The 20,000-nt window shown below is 53.4% G+C and overlaps 1 protein-coding gene and 1 long non-coding RNA gene across 3 annotated transcripts in view; both read left to right on the top strand.

Moving 5' to 3' along the window:
- The window catches only part of LOC122546792 (uncharacterized), a 15,652-nt gene extending 10,525 nt beyond the window's left edge, over nt 1–5,127 (top strand). For both annotated transcript variants that reach the window (XM_087981102.1, XM_087981101.1), the window contains exons 3-4: nt 898–1,048; nt 3,145–5,127. In XM_087981102.1, the coding sequence (XP_087837228.1) occupies nt 898–1,048; nt 3,145–3,805 (812 nt within the window). In that variant the 3' untranslated portion in view covers nt 3,806–5,127. The remainder of the gene's footprint in view (nt 1–897; nt 1,049–3,144) is intronic.
- Nucleotides 5,128–12,317: 7,190 nt separating this feature from the next.
- Nucleotides 12,318–20,000, top strand: part of LOC148139363 (uncharacterized) — a 21,720-nt gene continuing 14,037 nt past the window's right edge. Inside the window, exons 1-2 of the long non-coding RNA XR_015753603.1 lie at nt 12,318–12,380; nt 19,367–19,448. This is a non-coding gene — a long non-coding RNA (uncharacterized LOC148139363). The remainder of the gene's footprint in view (nt 12,381–19,366; nt 19,449–20,000) is intronic.

Raw genomic sequence — 20,000 nt, 5'->3', positions numbered from 1 at the left:
GGGGGTTACAGAGATAGGGAGGGGGTGTCGGGGCTGTAGTGGGTTACAGAGATAGGGAGGGGGTTACAGAGATAGGGAGGGGGTGTAGGAGCTGGAGGGGGTTACAGAGATAGGGAGGGGGTTACAGAGATAGGGAGGGGGTGTAGGAGCTGGAGGGGGTTACAGAGATAGGGAGGGGGTTACAGAGATAGGGAGGGGGTTACAGAGATAGGGAGGGGGTGTGGGGGCTGGTGGGGGTTACAGAGATAGGGAGGGGGTGTAGGGGCTGGAGGAGGTTACAGAGATAGGGAGGGGGTTACAGAGATAGGGAGGGGGTGTAGGGGCTGGAGGGGGTTACAGAGATAGGGAGGGGGTGCAGGGGCTGGAGGGGGTTACAGAGATAGGGAGGGGGTGTAGGGGCTGGAGGGGGTTACAGAGATAGGGAGGGGGTTACAGAGATAGGGAGGGGGTTACAGCGATAGGGAGGGGGTGTAGGGGCTGGAGGGGGTTACAGAGATAGGGAGGGGGTGTAGGGGATGGAGGGGGTTACAGAGATAGGGAGGGAGTGTAGGGGCTGGAGGGGGTTACAGAGATAGGGAGGGGGTTACAGAGATAGGGAGGGGGTTACAGCGATAGGGAGGGGGTGTAGGGGCTGGAGGGGGTTACAGAGATAGGGAGGGGTGTAGGGGCTGGAGGGGGTTAGAGAGATAGGGAGGGGGTGTAGGGGCTGGAGGGGGTTACAGAGATAGGGAGGGGTGTAGGGGCTGGAGGGGGTTACAGAGATAGGGAGGGGGTTACAGAGATAGGGAGGGGGTTACAGAGATAGGGAGGGGGTGTAGGGGCTTGGGGTGGTGTGTTCGGGGATGGTGAGGGATGAGCGTACCCTCGATGAATCGGGATGTGGTTGTGTTCCCTCAGGATCCCTGGCCGATTCCCTGAGTCAGGCCCCTGTCAGGAGCCAATGGGAAGATGCCGTCGAGAAATTCTGGACGTTTAGCCGTGACCTGGCGCAGTCCACCCATGGGCTACTCCAACAACTGCAAATCGCCGAGGTGGACAAGCAACTCTCGTGAGTACGCCGTGTGTGGGTTAGCATGGCCTGAGGGGAATGGCCACAGGCCGAGAGCAGGCTGCATGCGCACACACACGCACACAGGGACGCACAACAACACAGAGCTGCATTGCCCTAGCACCTGGCACTGACGCCACCTCAGGATGTCCCAAGCGGTTCACACTCAGTGGCCATTTCCAGTCAGATGGTGGTGGTCTTCCTGCACAGCAGAGATCCTCAGTCCATTCTCTCTGTGCCATCCTGCCTGTACTAACCACACTCTCCTGCCAACTGGAATACCACGAGATTCCAAGTGCCGCTCCTTTTGAAAGGGTGCGAGGGTCGCTGCCTTCACCAACCCTCCCTGGCATTGCTCTCTTCCATGGAACTCATTATCCCTCCAAAACCCCTGCCATTTCACTCCTGTCCCCTTCACTATTGACCTTGCCATTGAAGGGAACAGTTGCTTCCTATCCCCCCTGTCCATGCCCCTCATCATCACCTTATTCGGTTCCCCACCCCCCCATCAAACTTCTCCGGTCCAAATAACGCAACCCAAGCGAATCCATCTCTCTCCCCATTCGCTGAACTGCTCCGTCCCAGGGCACTGTCCTGGTGAATCTCCCTCTGCACCCTCCCTCCTGTACAGCCCCATCCTTCCTGTAGTCCTGGGGGAGCAGACCTCCACACAGTACTGCAGCCTCACCAAGGCCCTGTCCGTCTCCACAATCACCCCCCCCCGGTTCCCGAGTCTACCACACGCCTGATAAAGGCAAGCTCCGGGAATGCTTTCTGCCCGGCGATCTGTGTGTGATTACTTCGAGCTCCCTCTCAGCTTCCTGTTGTCCTGTCGTTCATCGACTGCTCCCTTGTCTTGTATCTTCATCCACCCCCCCACGTGTCAGGGTGAAATTCCAGCGACAAAACAGGCCGTGATGCCGGAAGTGAGGAAGCTAATCCACAAACAGCAAGGCTCTGACAAACTTCAGTGCCCTCATGAATTAAATCATTCCTTGTCTGAAGGTGTTTCCTTCAGGCGTATGTATTGTCCACAGGATAAGGAACAACCCTGGAAAATCTCCCACCCGTACTCTGTCCCTTTACCCAGGCTGTGAACACAGAGAGAACACAGGCGCTGGCTCACTGTGGGGACACGGAGTGTCCCTAAAGGAGGGGGAGGATCTCATAGAAAGAGCAAATACTGACCCTTTACTCATCACAATGTCAGATAGGTCGCACAGCGCGGCGCTCCCTCAGCACTGACCCTCCGACAGTGCGGTGCTCCCTCAGCACTGACCCTCCGACAGTGCAGCACTCCCTCAGCACCGACCCTCCGACAGTGCGGCGCTCCCTCAGCACTGACCCTCCGACAGTGCAGCACTCCCTCGGCACTGACCCTCCGACAGTGTGACACTCTCTCAGCACTGACCCTCCGACAGTGCGGCACTCCCTCGGCACTGACCCTCCGACAGTGCCCACTCCCTCAGCACTGACCCTCTGACAGTGCGGCGCTCCCTCAGCACTGACCCTCCGACAGTGTGGTGCTCCCTCAGCACTGACCCTCCGACAGTGCCCACTCCCTCAGCACTGACCCTCCGACAGTGCGGCACTCCCTCAGCACTGACCCCCCGACAGTGCCCACTTCCTCAGCACTGACCCTCCGACAGTGCGGCACTCCCTCAGCACTGACCCTCCGACAGTGCGGCACTCCCTCAGCACTGACCCTCCGACAGTGCCCACTCCCTCAGCACTGACCCTCGGACAGTGCGGCACTCCTTGCCCTGTTGTGCTCCCACCATTTTCAGCTACTTATTTTCCTTGTTCAGTCACCCCACCCCCATGCCTCAAAATCCAATCACCAATCTTGGCACGGCCGTGATTTCCTGGAAATTGCCGGGGAATGAGCTATTGAATTTGTTTGCCCTCTTCTTACCCTCCTAACATCATATTGTTGGCAACCAAGAGTGTTGTTTCTGTTGAGCTTGCGTAGAGACTCTCCCTGTCTGTTGTTGTGTTTCTGGCTGGCTTTCTCTCACGCTGCCCCGCGAGGTCTGTGCTCTGTGCTGTCTCTTCCCCGTTGGAGTCATTAATCCTGTGTCCCCGGTGTTTCACAGTGCCATGATCTCCGACTGCATGTCTGAGCTTGAGAGCTCCGGAGCAGGCCTTCAGTCTGAGTTGGGACCCTACGCTGAGCAGTTGGGCTCTGACCTGCAGGAGGCGAAGGATCGTCTGCACCATGACCTGGAGGAGATGCGCTCCAACATGTTGGTCTACATGGACGAGGTCAAGCTGGTCACCAAGCAGCACCTGACAGAGTGGCGTCAAACTGTTGGCTTGTATCTCCGCAAGTACCGCAAGAGGCTCAACCGTGACCAGGCCACGATCCGCGCCAAGTTCCAGGAGTACGCCGACGAGCTTCGGAACCATCAGAACCGTACGCTCAGTGACCTTCATGACATGGCCGCCCCCTACGGCCAAGCGGTGGAGAAGAAGGTCAGCCAGCACCTGAAGAGCATCCACCAGTCCCTGGCCCAGCAGGCCGAGGATGTCAGGTCCAAGGCCGAAGCGCTGCAGGAACACATCTCCAGCAACGCCGCCGACGCTCGCGAGACCTTCCAGCGCAAAATGGAGGAAATCCGCGACTGGTTCCAGGCTGAGGCGCAGACCGTCTCCCAACGTTTCTCTGATCTCATTGACTACCTCCATCAGAAACTCAACCCATCCCCTAGTCTGGAGGGAGACCTCATGGAGACTTCCAACTCCCCCCTCCCATAATCATTCCAGCTCCCCCCTCCCATAATCACTCCAGCTCCCCCCTCCCATAATCATTCCAGCTCCCCCCTCCCATAATCACTGTAGCTCCCCCCCCCATAATCATTCTAGCTCCCTTCTCCATTATAATCCTTCCATCTCTCCCCTCTCCCTGTTCCGCCAACCTCCACACTCCCTATGCATTCCATTCTTACTGTATTCTCCCCAATTGTCCCATTCTCCCTGTTCCCGCTCTCTCTCTCTCTCTCTCTCTCTCTCCCCTCTCGCTCTCTCTGCTCTCCCCTCTCTCCGCACTCAGAGCCCATTCCCGGCTAACCCCCATTTTTCCAGCCGTCGCTCCCACGTTACCCTCTCTGTGCCCGCCTCACTCAGCCACTATTCCACCAGGATGGGAGGGTCTGCTGAGGTTACCTGCGGAGTCTTTGTGCTTGTAGGTCCCTGTCCTTTTGAGTCGTTAAGCTCTGGCCAGTTCAGATGGCCCCTCCCAACAAATTGCGTTTCACTACCTGAGGAGATGGGGCAACTCCCCCAAACCTCCCTCTCCCCTCTCTCTACATCGGAAACACAGTGACAGGATTCCCTCTCTCCCACTCTCCCCATGTTAACTACATCCTAAACACCATGAGCCAACTCCCCCTCTATTCCCATGTTAACTACATCGTAAATACAGAGACATGATTCCCCCTCTCTCTCTGTAAACATGATGAGACAATTCCTCCCTCCGTCCCCCTCTGCGTTAACTACTGTGTAAATACAGAGACATGATTCCCCCTCTCTCTCTGTAAACATGATGAGACAATTCCTCCCTCCGTCCCCCTCTGCGTTAACTACTGTGTAAATACAGAGACATGATTCCCCCTCTCTCTCTGTAAACATGATGAGACAATCCCTCCCTCCGTCCCCCTCTGTGTTAACTACTTTGTAAATGTGTCTTATGATACTTCTACCAGTCAGAAAAGTTGCTTCCATACTGCGCTGTGCTAAACATCTGAAAAGTAATGAAATATTTCTCCCTCTGCCTTATTCGGAGCGATATAGTAAATCTGATCTACGTTTGCATGTCTTTACGATGCTGTACCTAAGCGTGAAACATTTCTGGTTGTACACTGAGGAAATCTCTCTGCCATATTAATAAAACAAAACCTGATCAGGGGAGGCTCTGCTTTAATATCGAGGCGATTATCTGGGGATGGAGATAACTTTCTTCTGTGTGGAATTTCTCTGTGAAATGTGGCCGTAACATTACTCCTTAAGGGCTGGAGGGGTCTCAATGGTGTGTAAGCTCATTGTAATGAACTCAATTAAACAATCCTTTCCAATGCTGACTGGTTTGTGTTTTCTCTCTGCCCATTGTATGTTCGGAACACAGCTTCTCAGCTGTCTCCGAGACCAGCCCTCGAGTTACACTTTAGGGTCTCCTTATCTGAGGGAGGATGTAAACGCAGGAAGGATGTTCCCGGTGAGACCGGCGGGAGTTCTGAACCAGCTGGGTGGGGGGAGGGGAAAGGTCAGGGTCTGAGGATACAGGGTCAGACTGAGATGAGGAGAAACGTGATCACCCAGAGAGTGGGCAGCCAGGATGAGGGATTCCAACCAACAGAAAATCAGGCCAAAACATTGAAGGCGGAGAATTAATCCTTAAGTTTGGAGTGATCGAGGGGTATATAGGGAAAGGGTTGGGAATGGAAACAGAGGACTGAGTTGGATGATCAGCTGTGATGATGTGGAATGGTGCAGCAGGCTGGAAGGGGCTGAAAGGCCTCCCGCTAGTTTCTCCCCCACCGTGTGCAAGTGTGAAGTGGGGCCAGTATTGACGGGCAAAATGCCAGGGCAGGAGGAGAGTCACCCCAGGATAAAATCTCTGAGCTCGAGGGGGCAGCAGGGAGTTACCCAACCAGATAGGTTGGGTCATGACCTGCTCCCAGGTCAGCATTTCTGCTCCACTGTGATCCCAGCTCCCACCCACTCCACCCACCACCCCCCTCCCCCCCCCCCCCCACCCACCCCCACCCACCGAAACTCCTGAGTGAGCTCCCCCTCCTTAATTCCACCCCCTCCCTCAGTCGGTCACAAGGGGTCCCCTAACTCAGGGAAACCATCTCCCAATCCCTGATCCCATTTGGTTGTTTGAGAAGCAGCAACGTTAGTCAAGTTAATGGAAGGGTGAGTTAATGAGCTGCAAGAACACAACAAGGGAGTGTGAGCCGCAGGTAGATAGGATAGTGAAGGCAGCGTTTGGTATGCTTTCCTTTATTGGTCAGAGTATTGAGTACAAGAGTTGGGAGGTCATGTTGCGGCTGTACAGGACATTGGTTAGGCCACTTTTGGAATACTGCGTGCAATTCTGGTCTCCTTCCTATCGGAAAGATGTTGTGAAACGTGAAAGGGTTCGGAAAAGATTTACAAGGATGTTGTCAGGGTTGGAGGGTTTGAGCTACAGGGAGAGGCTGAACAGGCTGGGGCTGTTTTCCCTGGAGCGTCGGAGGCTGAGGGGTGACCTTATAGAGGTTTATAAAATTATGAGGGACATGGATAGGGTAAATAGGCAAAGTATTTTCCCTGGGGTCGGGGAGTCCAGAACTAGAGGGGCATAGGTTTAGGGTGAGAGGGAAAAGATATAAAAGGGACCTAAGGGGCAACTTTTTCACACAGAGGGTGGTACGTGTATGGAATGAGCTGCCAGGGGAAGTGGTGGAGGCTGGTACAATTGCAACATTTAAGAGGCATCTGGATGGGTATATGAATAGGAAGGGTTTGGGGGGATATAGAAAATCGACGTTTCAGGCAGGAGTCCTTCATCAGCATTCCTGATGAAGGGCTTTTGCCCAAAACGTCGATTCTCCTGCTCCTTGGATGCTGCCTGACCTGCTGTGCTTTTCCAGCACCAAACTCTCGACTCTGACTCTCCAGCATCTCTCTAATCTTGATTCTAATCTGCAGTATCTGCAGTACCCACTTTCATCTTAGAGGGATATGGGCCGGGTGCTGGCAAATGGGTCCAGATTGGGTTGGGATATCTGGGTTAACACGGACGGGTTGGGCCGAAGGGTCAGTATCTACGTTGTACAGCTCTATGTCTCTTGGATTCTCTGGCTCTCAAAGAGACATACCTATTAAACACCACCAGCTCAGCGAGCAAACTTACAATCTGATCCCCAACCTGAGCTACAAATCTTCTCCAAAGTCTCAAATGAATTAAAACATTAGAATTGTGGAAGGGGGAAAATAAATCCTTCCCTAAATCACATGATAAAACGTTGGGGCAATAAGTCTTGCATTGGATGAGTCAAAAATTGTGACGCTGGAAAAGCACAGCAGGTCAGGCAGCATCCGGGGAGCAGGAGAATCGACATTTCAGGCATAAGCCCTTCATCAGGAACCACACATTCCTGATGAAGGGCTTATGGCCAAAACATCGATTCTCCTGCTCTCCGGATGCTGCCTGACCTGCTGCGCTTTTCCAGCACCGCACTCTCTTGACTCTGATCTCCAGCATCTGCAGTTCCCACCCTCTCCCAGCTACATTGGATGAAGTGGATTATCTGGGATTAGTCCTGATCTTCAGATTCAGGCTTCTGCAAGAGAGCTTCCTTTCTGACAGCAACACCACTGGATAAACTGACACTTGGGGAGAGAGAGAGAGAGAGAGAGAGAGAGAATCCACTTCCATCCTGTAATGTCCCTTCAGGGTTTAAGATGCTCCTGCCAAACTGAAGGGTAACTGTACTATCCACTCCCTTCATCGTGAATGATAACATTCCTCTAACTTTGTTCACTACCTTGCAAGGTCACCTTAACAATTCCTGATGTTGAAACATCAGGGGGTGGCATGGTGGCTCAGTGGTTAGCAACGCTGCCTCGCAGCACCAGGGATTGGGTTCGATTCCAGCCTCGGCGATTGTCCGTGTGGAGTTTGTACACTCTCGCCCGTGTCTGCGTGGGTTTGCCCCCACAGTCCACCTCAGGGTGGATTGGCGACGGGAAACGATCCCATCGATGCATTCGTCAGGAGTGAATATGGGGAGTGGGTTTCCCTTTGGAGGGTCAGTGTGGACTAGTTGGGCCGAAGGGCCTGTTTCCACACTGTAGGGAATCGAATCTCATCAAGAATATCAAAGACTGCGTACAGTATTTGTACAGATGAGGTTATAAATCACCCACCACCAGGTTAGAGCCCAACAGGTTTATTTGAAAGCACTAGCTCTCGGATTGCTGCTCCTTCATCAGTTTTCCACCTATATTCTAGATAGCTGTGATTAATTAGCCTAACATTCACACCACGTTCCTGATCATTGCAGTCTAAAGTAAGCACATTCTTCCCTGTAGATTGTGAATGCGAAATTCTTCAGTTCCCCCAAACGCAGCCTCCGCTCCCTCCGTGAGTCAGAGTGAATTCTTTCATCTGTTTGTCACGTTGCATCAGACCTTAGATGAAGCTCCATGTAGATCATTGCTGTTTCACAATCCTCCTGATACACAAAGTAACCTTTGTCCCTGCTTTCAAAGAGACTCCTTTCGTTTCTTGATACTGTGAGTGGTTGTTACCCTCGACAATGTCTCATTGTATCAAACCCAGCAACATGAGAGGCTTGGACATTCACCACAGCCAGGGACAGACTCACAGTACACTTTCCACTCTGCACACAGCATCTTTAATGACCTGGCTCACTGTACCATTGCACACAGAGACAGTACCTCTTCAAGTAATGAATAAACACCCAGCCACACTGTGCTCATGGGCACTCTCTTCTGTCAAGGTTAGACACCGAGTAAAGCTCCCTCTACACTGAGCCCCTCATCAAACACTCCCAGGACAGGGACAGCACGGGGTTAGATACAGAGTAAAGCTCCCTCTACACTGTCCCCCATCAAACACTCCCAGGACAGGGACAGCACGGGGTTAGATACAGAGTAAAGCTCCCTCTACACTGTCCCCCATCAAACACTCCCAGGACAGGGACAGCACGGGGTTAGATACAGAGTAAAGCTCCCTCTACACTGTCCCCCATCAAACACTCCCAGGACAGGGACAGCACGGGGTTAGATACAGAGTAAAGCTCCCTCTACACTGTCCCCCCATCCCAGGACAGGGACAGCACGGGGTTAGATACAGAGTAAAGCTCCCTCTACACTGTCCCCCATCAAACACTCCCAGGACAGGGACAGCACGGGGTTAGATACCGAGTAAAACTCCCTCTACACTGTCCCCTCATCAAACACTCCCAGGACAGGGAAAGCACGGGGTTAGATATAGAGTAAAGCTCCCTCTACACTGTTCCCGCATCAAACACTTCCAGGACAGGGACAGCACGGGGTTAGATACAGAGTAAAGCTCCCTCTACACTGAGCCCCTCATCAAACACTCCCAGGACAGGGACAGCATGGGTTAGATACAGAGTAAAGCTCCCTCTACACTGAGCCCCTCATCAAACACTCCCAGGACAGGGACAGCACGGGGTTAGATACAGAGTAAAGCTCACTCTACACTGAGCCCCTCATCAAACACTCCCAGGACAGGGACAGCACGGGATTAGACACAGAGTAAAGCTCCCTCTACACTGTCCCCGCATCAAACACTTCCAGGACAGGGACAGCACGGGGTTAGATACAGAGTAAAGCTCCCTCTACACTGAGCCCTTCATCAAACACTCCCAGGACAGAGACAGCACGGGATTAGACACAGAGTAAAGCTCCCTCTACACTGTCCCCGCATCAAACACTCCAGGACAGGGACAGCACGGGTTAGATACAGAGTAAAGCTCACTCTACACTGAGCCCCTCATCAAACACTCCCAGGACAGGGACAGCACGGATTAGATACAGAGTAAAGCTCCCTCTACACTGAGCCCCTCATCAAACACTCCCAGGAAAGGGACAGCACGGGTTAGATACAGAGTAAAGCTTTCTCTACACTGAGCCCCTCATCAAACACTCCCAGGACAGGGACAGCATGGGTTAGATACAGAGTAAAGCTCCCTCTACACTGTCCCCCCATCAAACACTGCCAGGACAGGGACAGCACGGGTTAGATACAGAGTAAAGCTCCCTCTACACTGAGCCCCTCATCAAACACTCCCAGGACAGGGACAGCATGGGTTAGATACAGAGTAAAGCTCCCTCTACACTGAATCCCTCATCAAACACTCCCAGGACAGGGACAGCACGGGATTAGACACAGAGTAAAGCTTCCTCTACACTGTCCCCGCATCAAACACTTCCAGGACAGGGACAGCACGGGGTTAGATACAGAGTAAAGCTCCCTCTACACTGAGCCCCTCATCAAACACTCCCAGGACAGGGACAGCACGGGATTAGACACAGAGTAAAGCTCCCTCTACACTGTCCCCGCATCAAACACTTCCAGGACAGGGACAGCACGGGGTTAGATACAGAGTAAAGCTCCCTCTACACTGAGCCCCTCATCAAACACTCCCAGGAAAGGGACAGCACGGGTTAGATACAGAGTAAAGCTTTCTCTACACTGAGCCCCTCATCAAACACTCCCAGGACAGGGACAGCATGGGTTAGATACAGAGTAAAGCTCCCTCTACACTGTCCCCCCATCAAACACTGCCAGGACAGGGACAGCACGGGTTAGATACAGAGTAAAGCTCCCTCTACACTGAGCCCCTCATCAAACACTCCCAGGACAGGGACAGCATGGGTTAGATACAGAGTAAAGCTCCCTCTACACTGAATCCCTCATCAAACCCTCCCAGGACAGGGACAGAATGGGGTTAGATACAGGGTAAAGCTCCCTCTACACTGAACCCAGCCAGCCTCATTTTTTAAGGAGTTTGCGTCCACTTTGGTTCTCTCTTCCTTTTTAAATATTGTAAAAACTCCTCTTGCTGTCCAGTTTGATACTGCGTGTAAGTTTACCTTCCATGTTTCTGTTCTCCCGTCTTTGTTTGGTGATTTTGAAACGATTCCAATCCTCCAACTTCCCACCAACCTTTGACAGCTTGTTGGTTTTCCTTTTGACCTGATGCTATCCTTACCAGCCCTGGTTACCCATGCTTGGCTAATCCTCTTCCACCCGGGAATATGTCTTCGCTGTGAACTAAGAACTATTTTCTCAGATGGCTGCCATTGATCCACAACTAATTTTGCTGCAAAACTCCTTTCCCAGTGCAATCCAGCCAGCTCTCCGCTCCTCCCCTTATACCATCTTAGCACAGTTGTTCTTCAATCAAACTCCTCCCTCTCAAACTAAACGCTAAATTCTACCATAAACCTAAACTGATCCAAAATACTCCAATATACTCCCCTCTCTGGTGAAGCCCACATACCTTTGCTCTGTGACTCAAGGATCTTATAACATAAAGATTCCAAAGATGCTTTCCTTTATTGGTCAGAGTATTGAGTACAGGGGTTGGGAGGTCATGTTGTGGCTGTACAGGACATTGGTTAGGCCACTGTTGGAATATTGCGTGCAATTCTGGTCTCCTTCCTATCGGAAAGATGTTGGGAAACTTGAAAGGGTTCAGAAAAGATTTACAAGGATTTACAGGGTTGGAGGGTCTGAGTTACAGGGAGAGGCTGAATAGACTGGGGCTGTTTTCCCTGGAGCGTTGGAGGTTGAGGTTATAGAGATTTACAAAATGATGAGGGGCATGGATAGGATAAATAGACAAAGTCTTTTCCCTGGGATCAGGGAGTCCAGAACTAGAGGGGCATAGGTTTAGGGTGAGAGGGGAAAGATATAAACTTCTTCACCCAGAGGGTGGTACGTGTATGGAATGAGCTGCCAGAGGAAGTGGTGGAGGCTGGTACAATTGCAACATTTAAGAGGCATTTGGATGGGTATATGAATAGGAAGGGTTTGGAGGGATATGGGCCGGGTGCTGGCAGGTGGGACTAGATTGGATTGGGATATCTGGCCAGCATGGACAGGTTGGACTGAAGGGTCTGTTTCCATGCTGTACATCTCTATGACTCTATGACAGGAATAGCACAGTGTTATATACAGAGTAAAGCTCTCTCTACACTGTCCCCCATCAAACCCTCCCAGGACAGGGACAGCACGGTATTAGATACAGAGTAAAACACCTCTCTACACTGTCCCCCATCAAACACTCTCAGGACAGGGGCACCATGGGGTTAGATACAGACTAAAGCTCCCTCTACACTGTCCCCCATCAAACACTCTCAGGACAGGGGCACCATGGGGTTAGATACAGACTAAAGCTCCCTCTACACTGTCCCCCATCAAACACTCTCAGGACAGGGGCACCATGGGGTTAGATACAGAGTAAAGCTCCCTCTACACTGTCCCCCATCAAACACTCTCAGGACAGGGGCACCATGGGGTTAGATACAGACTAAAGCTCCCTCTACACTGTGTGGAGTCTGACGAAGAGATTGTGGAATGAGGGTTTGTGTGCATTACCTGCCCTGATTCTCTGTGGAGACACATTCCCACTGTCTGTGGTGAGGTGTAACCTCCTACCACACAATTACATTAAATTACAGACAATTACCCTCAGACTCATTGTACATATAGCAGCTCCGAGAGTCCTGAAGCAGCACAATGTGTCTGGTTTAAACGCTGACACAATCCAGTCTCTCTCTCCAGGTAAGTGCTGTTTTTCTGAGGGCTTTGATGAGACAGTATGTGGCAGATTGCTTCAACTGAATAACACGTACCAAATGTTATTATTATCTTCACTTTATTACAATGTGGCTTCACTGTGATTGAATTCACCTCATTTCCCACCTCAATTTCTCTCTTTTTCTTTTCTTATTCTGTCATTTTCCTCCTTTTCTCTCTCTCTCTCTCTCTCTCCCGCAGCCCCACCCCTCCTTGCCTCTTATACTATCACGTTTTCTAACTGCAGTCAATTATTTCTCTTTCGACTTAGCACTCGCTCCTCTCACATTTCACTCTCGGATGTCCCTCCATCTTTTCCTCCCGGTCTCCATTTCTCTATCCCTCCATCTCGATTTCGCTTTTCTCTTTTCCTCAACCACTATTTCATCGATCTCCCCTCCACCTCCCTCACACCCGCACCCACATCCCCTCCCTCACAACCTCCCCCTCCCCCTCCCTCACACCCTTCTCCTCCCCCTCCCTCACACCTTCGCATTCCCCTCCCTCACACTCTTCCCCTTCCCCTCCCTCACACCCTTCCCCCTCCCCTCCATCACACTCTTCCCCTTCCCCTCCCTCACACCCTTCCCCCTCCCCTCCCTCATACCTTCGCCTTCCCCTCCCTCACACCCTTTCCTTCCCCCTCCCTCACACCCTTCCCCTTCCCCTCCCTCACACCCTTTCCTTCCCCCTCCCTCACACCCTTCCCCTTCCCCTCCCTCACACCCTTCCCCTTCCCCTCCCTCACACCCTTCCCCTCCCCCTCCCTCACACCTTCGCCTTCCCCTCCCTCACACCCTTCCCATCCCCCTCCCTCACACCCTTCCCCATCCCCTCCCTCACACCCTTCCCCTTCCTCACACCCTTCCCCATCCCCTCCCTCACACCCTTTCCCTCTCCCTCCCTCACACCTTCCCCATTCCCTCCCTCACACCCTTCCCCTTCACCTCCCTTACTCCCTTCCCCTCCCTCACACCCTTCGACTTCCCCTCCCTCACACCCTTCCCCCCTCCCTCATACCCTTTCCCATCCCCTCCCTCACACCCTTCCCCTTCCCCTTAGTCACAACTTTCCCCTCCCCTCCCTCACACCCTTCCCCTTCCCCTCCCTCACTCCCTTCCCCTCCCTCACGCCCTTCCCCTCCCTCACGCCCTTCCCCTTCCCCTCTCTCACACCCTTCCCCTCCCCCTCCCTCACACCCTTCCCCTCCCCTCCCTCACATCCTTCCCCTCCCCTCTCTCACTCCCTTCCCCTCCCCTCCCTCACACCCTTCCCCTTCCCCTCCTCACCTCCCTCTTCCCCTCCTCACCCACACCCTTCCCCTTCCCCTCCCTAACACCCTTTCCCTCCCCCTCACACCCTCCCGCTTCCCCTCCCTCACAACCTCACCTTCCCCTCCTCTCCCTCACACCCTCCCCTTCCCCTCCCTCACACCCTTCCCCTCCCCCTCCCTCACACCCTTCCCCTCCCCTCCCTCACACCCTTCCCCTCCCCTCTCTCACTCCCTTCCCCTCCCCTCCCTCACACCCTTCCCCTCCCTCACACCCTTCCCCTCCCCTCCCTCACACCCTTCCCCTCCCCTCCTCCCTCACACCCTCCCGCTTCCCCTCCCTCACAACCTCACCCTCCCCTCCTCTCCCTCACACCCTCCCCCTCCCCCTCCCTCACACCCTGCCCCTCCCCCTCCCTCACACCCTTCCCCTTCCCCTCCCTCACTCCCTTCCCCTCCCCCTCCCTCACACCCTTCCCCTTCCCCTCCCTCACACCCTTCCCCATACCTTTCCCCTCCCTCACACCCTTCCCCATCCCCTTCCCATTCCCCTCCCTCACACCCTTCCCCTCCCCCTCCCTCACTCCCTTCCTCAATATGTGTTCATCCCTCTTGGCTCTACCCTCACCCCTAAGCAGTGGCAGATGGAGTTTAATTTGGATATATCTGTGGTGTTGTATTTTGGAGAGACAGACGAGTGTAGGGCTTGTACAGTTAATGGTAGGGCCTTGGGTAGTGTTGTGGAACAGAGGGACCTTGGGGTTCATATCGTCATAGAGATGTACAGCACAGAAACAGACCCTTCGACCCTACCTGTCCATGCCGACCAGATGTCCTAAGCCAATCTAGTCCCACCTGCCAGCACCCAGCCTATATCCCTCCAAACCCTTCCTATCCATATCGCCATCCAAATGCCTCTTAAATACTGTAATTGTACCAGCCTCCACCACATCCTCTGGCAGCTCATTCCATACACGTACCACCCTCTGGGTGAAGACGTTGCCCCTCAGGTCCCTTTTATATCTTCCCCCCCCTCACCCTAAACCTATACCCTCCAGCCCCTGCATCCCCTGAAAGTCTGGAAAGGTTGGGGCTTTTATCACTGGAGTCTGAATGTGTGGCGCTGGAATAACACAGCCCATCAGGCAGCATCTGGGGAGCAGGAGAGTCGATGTTTTGAGCATCAGCTCTTCATCAGGAAGGTGATGAAGGCCTTATGTCCGAAACGTCGATTCTCCTGCTCCTCGGATGCTGCCTGACCTGCTGTGCTTTTCCAGCGCCACACTCGTAGCATCTGCAGCCCTCACTCTCTCCTTTTGTCCCTGGAGGCTGAGGGGTGACCTTACAGAGCTTTATAAATCCATGAGGGGCATGGATAAGGGATAAGGCAGGTGACTTTTCCCTGAGGATGGGGGATTTCAGGACGAGGGGGCACATGTTTAAGGTAAGAGGAGAGAGATTTAACAAAGACACGAGGGGCAATATTTCTCCCCAGAGGGTGGTGCGTGTGTGGAATGACCTTCCTGAGGAAGTGGGGGGGGTGGGGACAGTTACAACGTTTAAAAGACATTTGGATAAGGACATGAACAGGAAAGGGTTGGAGGGAGATGGGCCAGGAGCAGGCAGCTGGGACTAGGTTAGTTGGGGATTCGGGTCAGCACGGACTGGTTGGGCTGAAGGGTCTGTCTCCATGCTGTGGGACTTGATGACTCTGTCCTCCTCCTGATCAGCCAGCACTTTGTTACGACACACTCTGACATCAATTGTCATAAATCCAGACGGGTTCACTCATGTCCCTTGGGGAAGGAAGTGGATACCACGAAACCCATGGACCTTATAGCCTCCACACCTCACCTAACAAGCAGCTAATGATTAATATCTTCTCACAGGGCATGGGTGTCACTGGCTGGGCCCAGTATTTACTAACCCGTACCGGGTTGCCCCCCCCCTTGAGAAGGTGGAGGGGTTGGGGTGCTTTCATGAACTGATGCAGTCCATTTCGGGGTATGGTCAGAGACTGGGCTGTTACAAAACGATTTTCAGAATTCAGGGCCAGTGATTGGGTCCATACTGACTAACTTGTAGCTGGTACACACTGCTGTTACTGAGCGTCAGTGGGGGAGGGAGGGATGGTATACACTGCTGTTACTGAGTGTCGGTGGGGGGAGGGAGGGGATGGTACACACTGCTGTTACTGAGTGTCGGTGGGGGAGGGAGGGGATGGTACACACTGCTGTTACTGAGTGTCGGTGGGGGAGGCAGGGGATGGTACACACTGCTGTTACTAAGCGTCGGTGGGGGAGGGAGGGGATGGTACACACTGCTGTTACTGAGTGTCGGTGGGGGGAGGGAGGGGATGGTACACACTGCTGTTACTGAGTGTCGGTAGGGGGAGGGAGGGGATGGTACACACTGCTGTTACTGAGGGTCGGTGGGGGGAGGGAGGGGACGGTACACACTGCTGTTACTGAGTGTCGGTGGGGGGGAGGGAGGGGATGGTACACACTGCTGTTACTGAGTGTCGGTGGGGGGGAGGGAGGGGATGGTACACACTGCTGTTACTGAGCGTCGGTGGGGGTAGGGAGGGGATGGTACACACTGCTGTTACTGAGTGTCGGTGGGGGGGAGGGAGGGGATGGTACACACTGCTGTTACTGAGTGTCGGTGGGGGGGAGGGAGGGGATGGTACACACTGCTGTTACTGAGTGTCGGTGGGGGGGAGGGAGGGGATGGTACACACTGCTGTTACTGAGCGTCGGTGGGGGTGGGAGGGGATGGTACACACTGCTGTTACTGAGTGTCGGTGGGGGGGAGGGAGGGGATGGCACACACTGCTGTTACTGAGCGTCGGTGAGGGGTGGGAGGGGATGGTACACACTGCTGTTACTGAGCGTCGGTGGGGGGAGGGAGGGGATGGTACACACTGCTGTTACTGAGCGTCGGTGGGGGGAGGGAGGGGATGGTACACACTGCTGTTACTGAGTGTCGGTGGGGGAGGGAGGGGATGGTACACACTGCTGTTACTGAGCGTCGGTGGGGGGAGGGAGGGGATGGTATACACTGCTGTTACTGAGTGTCGGTGGGGGGAGGGAGGGGATGGTACACACTGCTGTTACTGAGCGTCAGTGGGGGGAGGGAGGGGATGGTACACACTGCTGTTACTGAGTGTCGGTGGGGGAGGGAGGGGATGGTACACACTGCTGTTACTGAGCGTCGGTGGGGGGAGGGAGGGGATGGTATACACTGCTGTTACTGAGTGTCGGGGGGGGGAGGGAGGGGATGGTACACACTGCTGTTACTGAGCGTCGGTGGGGGGAGGGAGGGGATGGTACACACTGCTGTTACTGAGTGTCGGTGGGGGAGGGAGGGGATGGTACACACTGCTGTTACTGAGCGTCGGTGGGGGGAGGGAGGGGATGGTATACACTGCTGTTACTGAGTGTCGGTGGGGGGAGGGAGGGGATGGTACACACTGCTGTTACTGAGCGTCAGTGGGGGGAGGGAGGGGATGGTACACACTGCTGTTACTGAGTGTCGGTGGGGGGAGGGAGGGGATGGTACACACTGCTGTTACTGAGTGTCGGTGGGGGGAGGGAGGGGATGGTACACACTGCTGTTACTGAGTGTCGGTGGGGGGAGGGAGGGGATGGTACACACTGCTGTTACTGAGCGTCGGTGGGGGGGAGGGAGGGGATGGTACACACTGCTGTTACTGAGGGTCGGTGGGGGGAGGGAGGGGATGGTACACACTGCTGTTACTGAGCGTCGGTGGGGGGGAGGGAGGGGATGGTACACACTGCTGTTGCTGAGCGTCGGTGGGGGGAGGGAGGGGATGGTACACACTGCTGTTACTGAGTGTCGGTGGCGGGGGGAGGGGATGGTACACACTGCTGTTACTGAGTGTCGGTGGGGGGAGGGAGTGGATGGTACACACTGCTGTTACTGAGTGTCGGTGGGGGGAGGGAGTGGATGGTATACACTGCTGTTACTGAGGGTCGGTGGGGGGGAGGGAGGGGATGGTACACACGGCTGTTACTGAGCGTCGGTGGGGGAGGGAGGGGATGGTACACACTGCTGTTACTGAGCGTCGGTGGGGGGAGTGAGGGGATGGTACACACTGCTGTTACTGAGCGTCGGTGGGGGGAGTGAGGGAGGGGCCAATCCAGTGGGGGCTGCTTTGTCCCTGGATGGTGTCGAGCTTCTCGAGTGTTGTTGGAGCTGGCCCCACCCAGGGGCAAGTGGGGAGTATTCCCTCATCCTCCTGACTTGTGCCTTGTCGATGGTGGGACAGGTTTCGGGGAGTCAGGAGGGGAGTTACTTGCTGCAGGATTCTCAAATGTTGACCTTAAAGGACAGAAAATATGGAAAGCATTTCAATCAAACATCTTGTTATTTTCTTATAATTTCCAGATCAGAGCCTGCGCAAGTCTTGAGAGACTAGAACCAGGAGATCACAAAGCAGAGTGTGGTGTCAGCCAAAAAGGACTGAGATGACACATTGGCCATTTTAAATTGAGTTGATGGGTTGGCCATTTTGAATTGTGATGATAAGTTGGCCATTTTGAAATGAGTTGATGGGTTGGCCATTTTGAATTGTGATGATAAGTTGGCCATTTTGAAGCGAGGTGATGGGTTGGCCATTTTGAAATGAGTTGATGGATTGGCCATTTTGAAATGAGTTGATGGGTTGGCCATTTTGAATTGTGATGATAAGTTGGCCATTTTGAAATGAGTTGATGGGTTGGCCATTTTGAATTGTGATGATAAGTTGGCCATTTTGAAGCGAGGTGATGGGTTGGCCATTTTGAAATGAGTTGATGGGTTGGCCATTTTGAAATGAGTTGATGGATTGGCCATTTTGATTTGAGATGATGGGTTGGTCACTTTGAATTGTGATGATAAGTTGGCCATTTTGAATTGAGTTGATGGATTGGCCATTTTGATTTGAGGTGATGGGTTGGCCATTTTGAATTGTGATGATAAGTTGGCCATTTTGATTTGAGATGATGGGTTGGCCACTTTGAATTGTGATGATAAGTTGGCCATTTTGAATTGAGTTGATGGATTGGCCATTTTGAATTGAGTTGATGGATTGGCCATTTTGATTTGAGGTGATGGGTTGGCCATTTTGAATTGAGTTGATGGATTGGCCATTTTGATTTGAGGTGATGGGTTGGCCATTTTGATTTGAGTTGATGGGTTGGCCACTTTGAATTGTGATGATAAGTTGGCCATTTTGAAGTGAGGTGATAAGTTGGCCATTTTGAATTGTGATGATGGGTTGGCCATTTTGAATTGAGATGATGGGTTGGCCATTTTGAATTGAGATGATGGGTTGGCTATTGGGATTTGTGATGTTGGATTGGCCAATGGGAGTTGTGATAATGGATTGGCCATTGGGAATTGTGATGATAGATTGGCCAATGGGAGTTGTGATAATGGATTGGCCATTGGGAGTTGTGATGATAGATTGGCCAATGGGAGTTGTGATAATGGATTGGCCATTGGGATTTGTGGATGCCCCATCATTGATGATATTCGAGACTGAAATAAATCGATTCTTGAGCACTGAGGCATGGGGACAGGGAGTGGAGTTGGTGTAAAAAATGAGCCTTGATTGTAGAGATTGGGGGAGCGTACTGAGGGGGCGGTGAAACAGCTGAGAGCTCATGTTTCTGATCATTGTCTGTTTTTAATCCAGCTCGAAACTGTAACATCAACAGAAATGAGGCTTCAAGCCATTGGTCTCCCTGTGATTGTCCTCAGCTTGCTGGTTCTCTCAGGTTAGTGTGGGACTGCTGCTAAAACACAGGGGGACGACATTACAGGGGGAAGACCCTCCAACTGTTCATGTGCAGCACTGCCCCACTCATTATCCCCAAAGATAACGGAAAGTGGGGCTGCGAACAGTGAAGAGGCATTCGAGGACTGGGAGGGGAAAGGGGGATCAAGGGAAGGGTTAGCGAGGGAGCTACTGAGCTCAGCATCCCCTGGGCAGCTGAAGGTACAGCCCCTGATGGCTGGGAAATCAGGGGATGCTCAAGGGGCCAGGAATTAGTGAGGTTACAGAGATAGGGAGGGGGTGTAGGGACTGGAGGGGGTTACAGAGATAGGGAGGGAGTGTCGGTGCTGGAGGAGGTTACAGAGACAGGGAGGGGGTGTAGGGGCTGGCGGGGGTTACAGAGATAGGGAGGGGGTGTAGGGACTGGAGGGGGTTACAGAGATAGGGAGGGAGTGTCGGTGCTGGAGGAGGTTACAGAGACAGGGAGGGGGTGTAGGGGCTGGAGGGGGTTACAGAGATAGGGAGGGGGTGTAGGGACTGGAGGGGGTTACAG

Source organism: Chiloscyllium plagiosum, unplaced genomic scaffold, assembly GCF_037043375.1.
Source record: "Chiloscyllium plagiosum isolate Xiang-an unplaced genomic scaffold, Cpla_swu_hap1 HiC_scaffold_38, whole genome shotgun sequence".
NCBI lineage: Eukaryota > Metazoa > Chordata > Chondrichthyes > Orectolobiformes > Hemiscylliidae > Chiloscyllium > Chiloscyllium plagiosum.
Note: the sequence above shows the minus strand (reverse complement) of the source record. Positions and strands in the feature narration are given on the sequence as shown.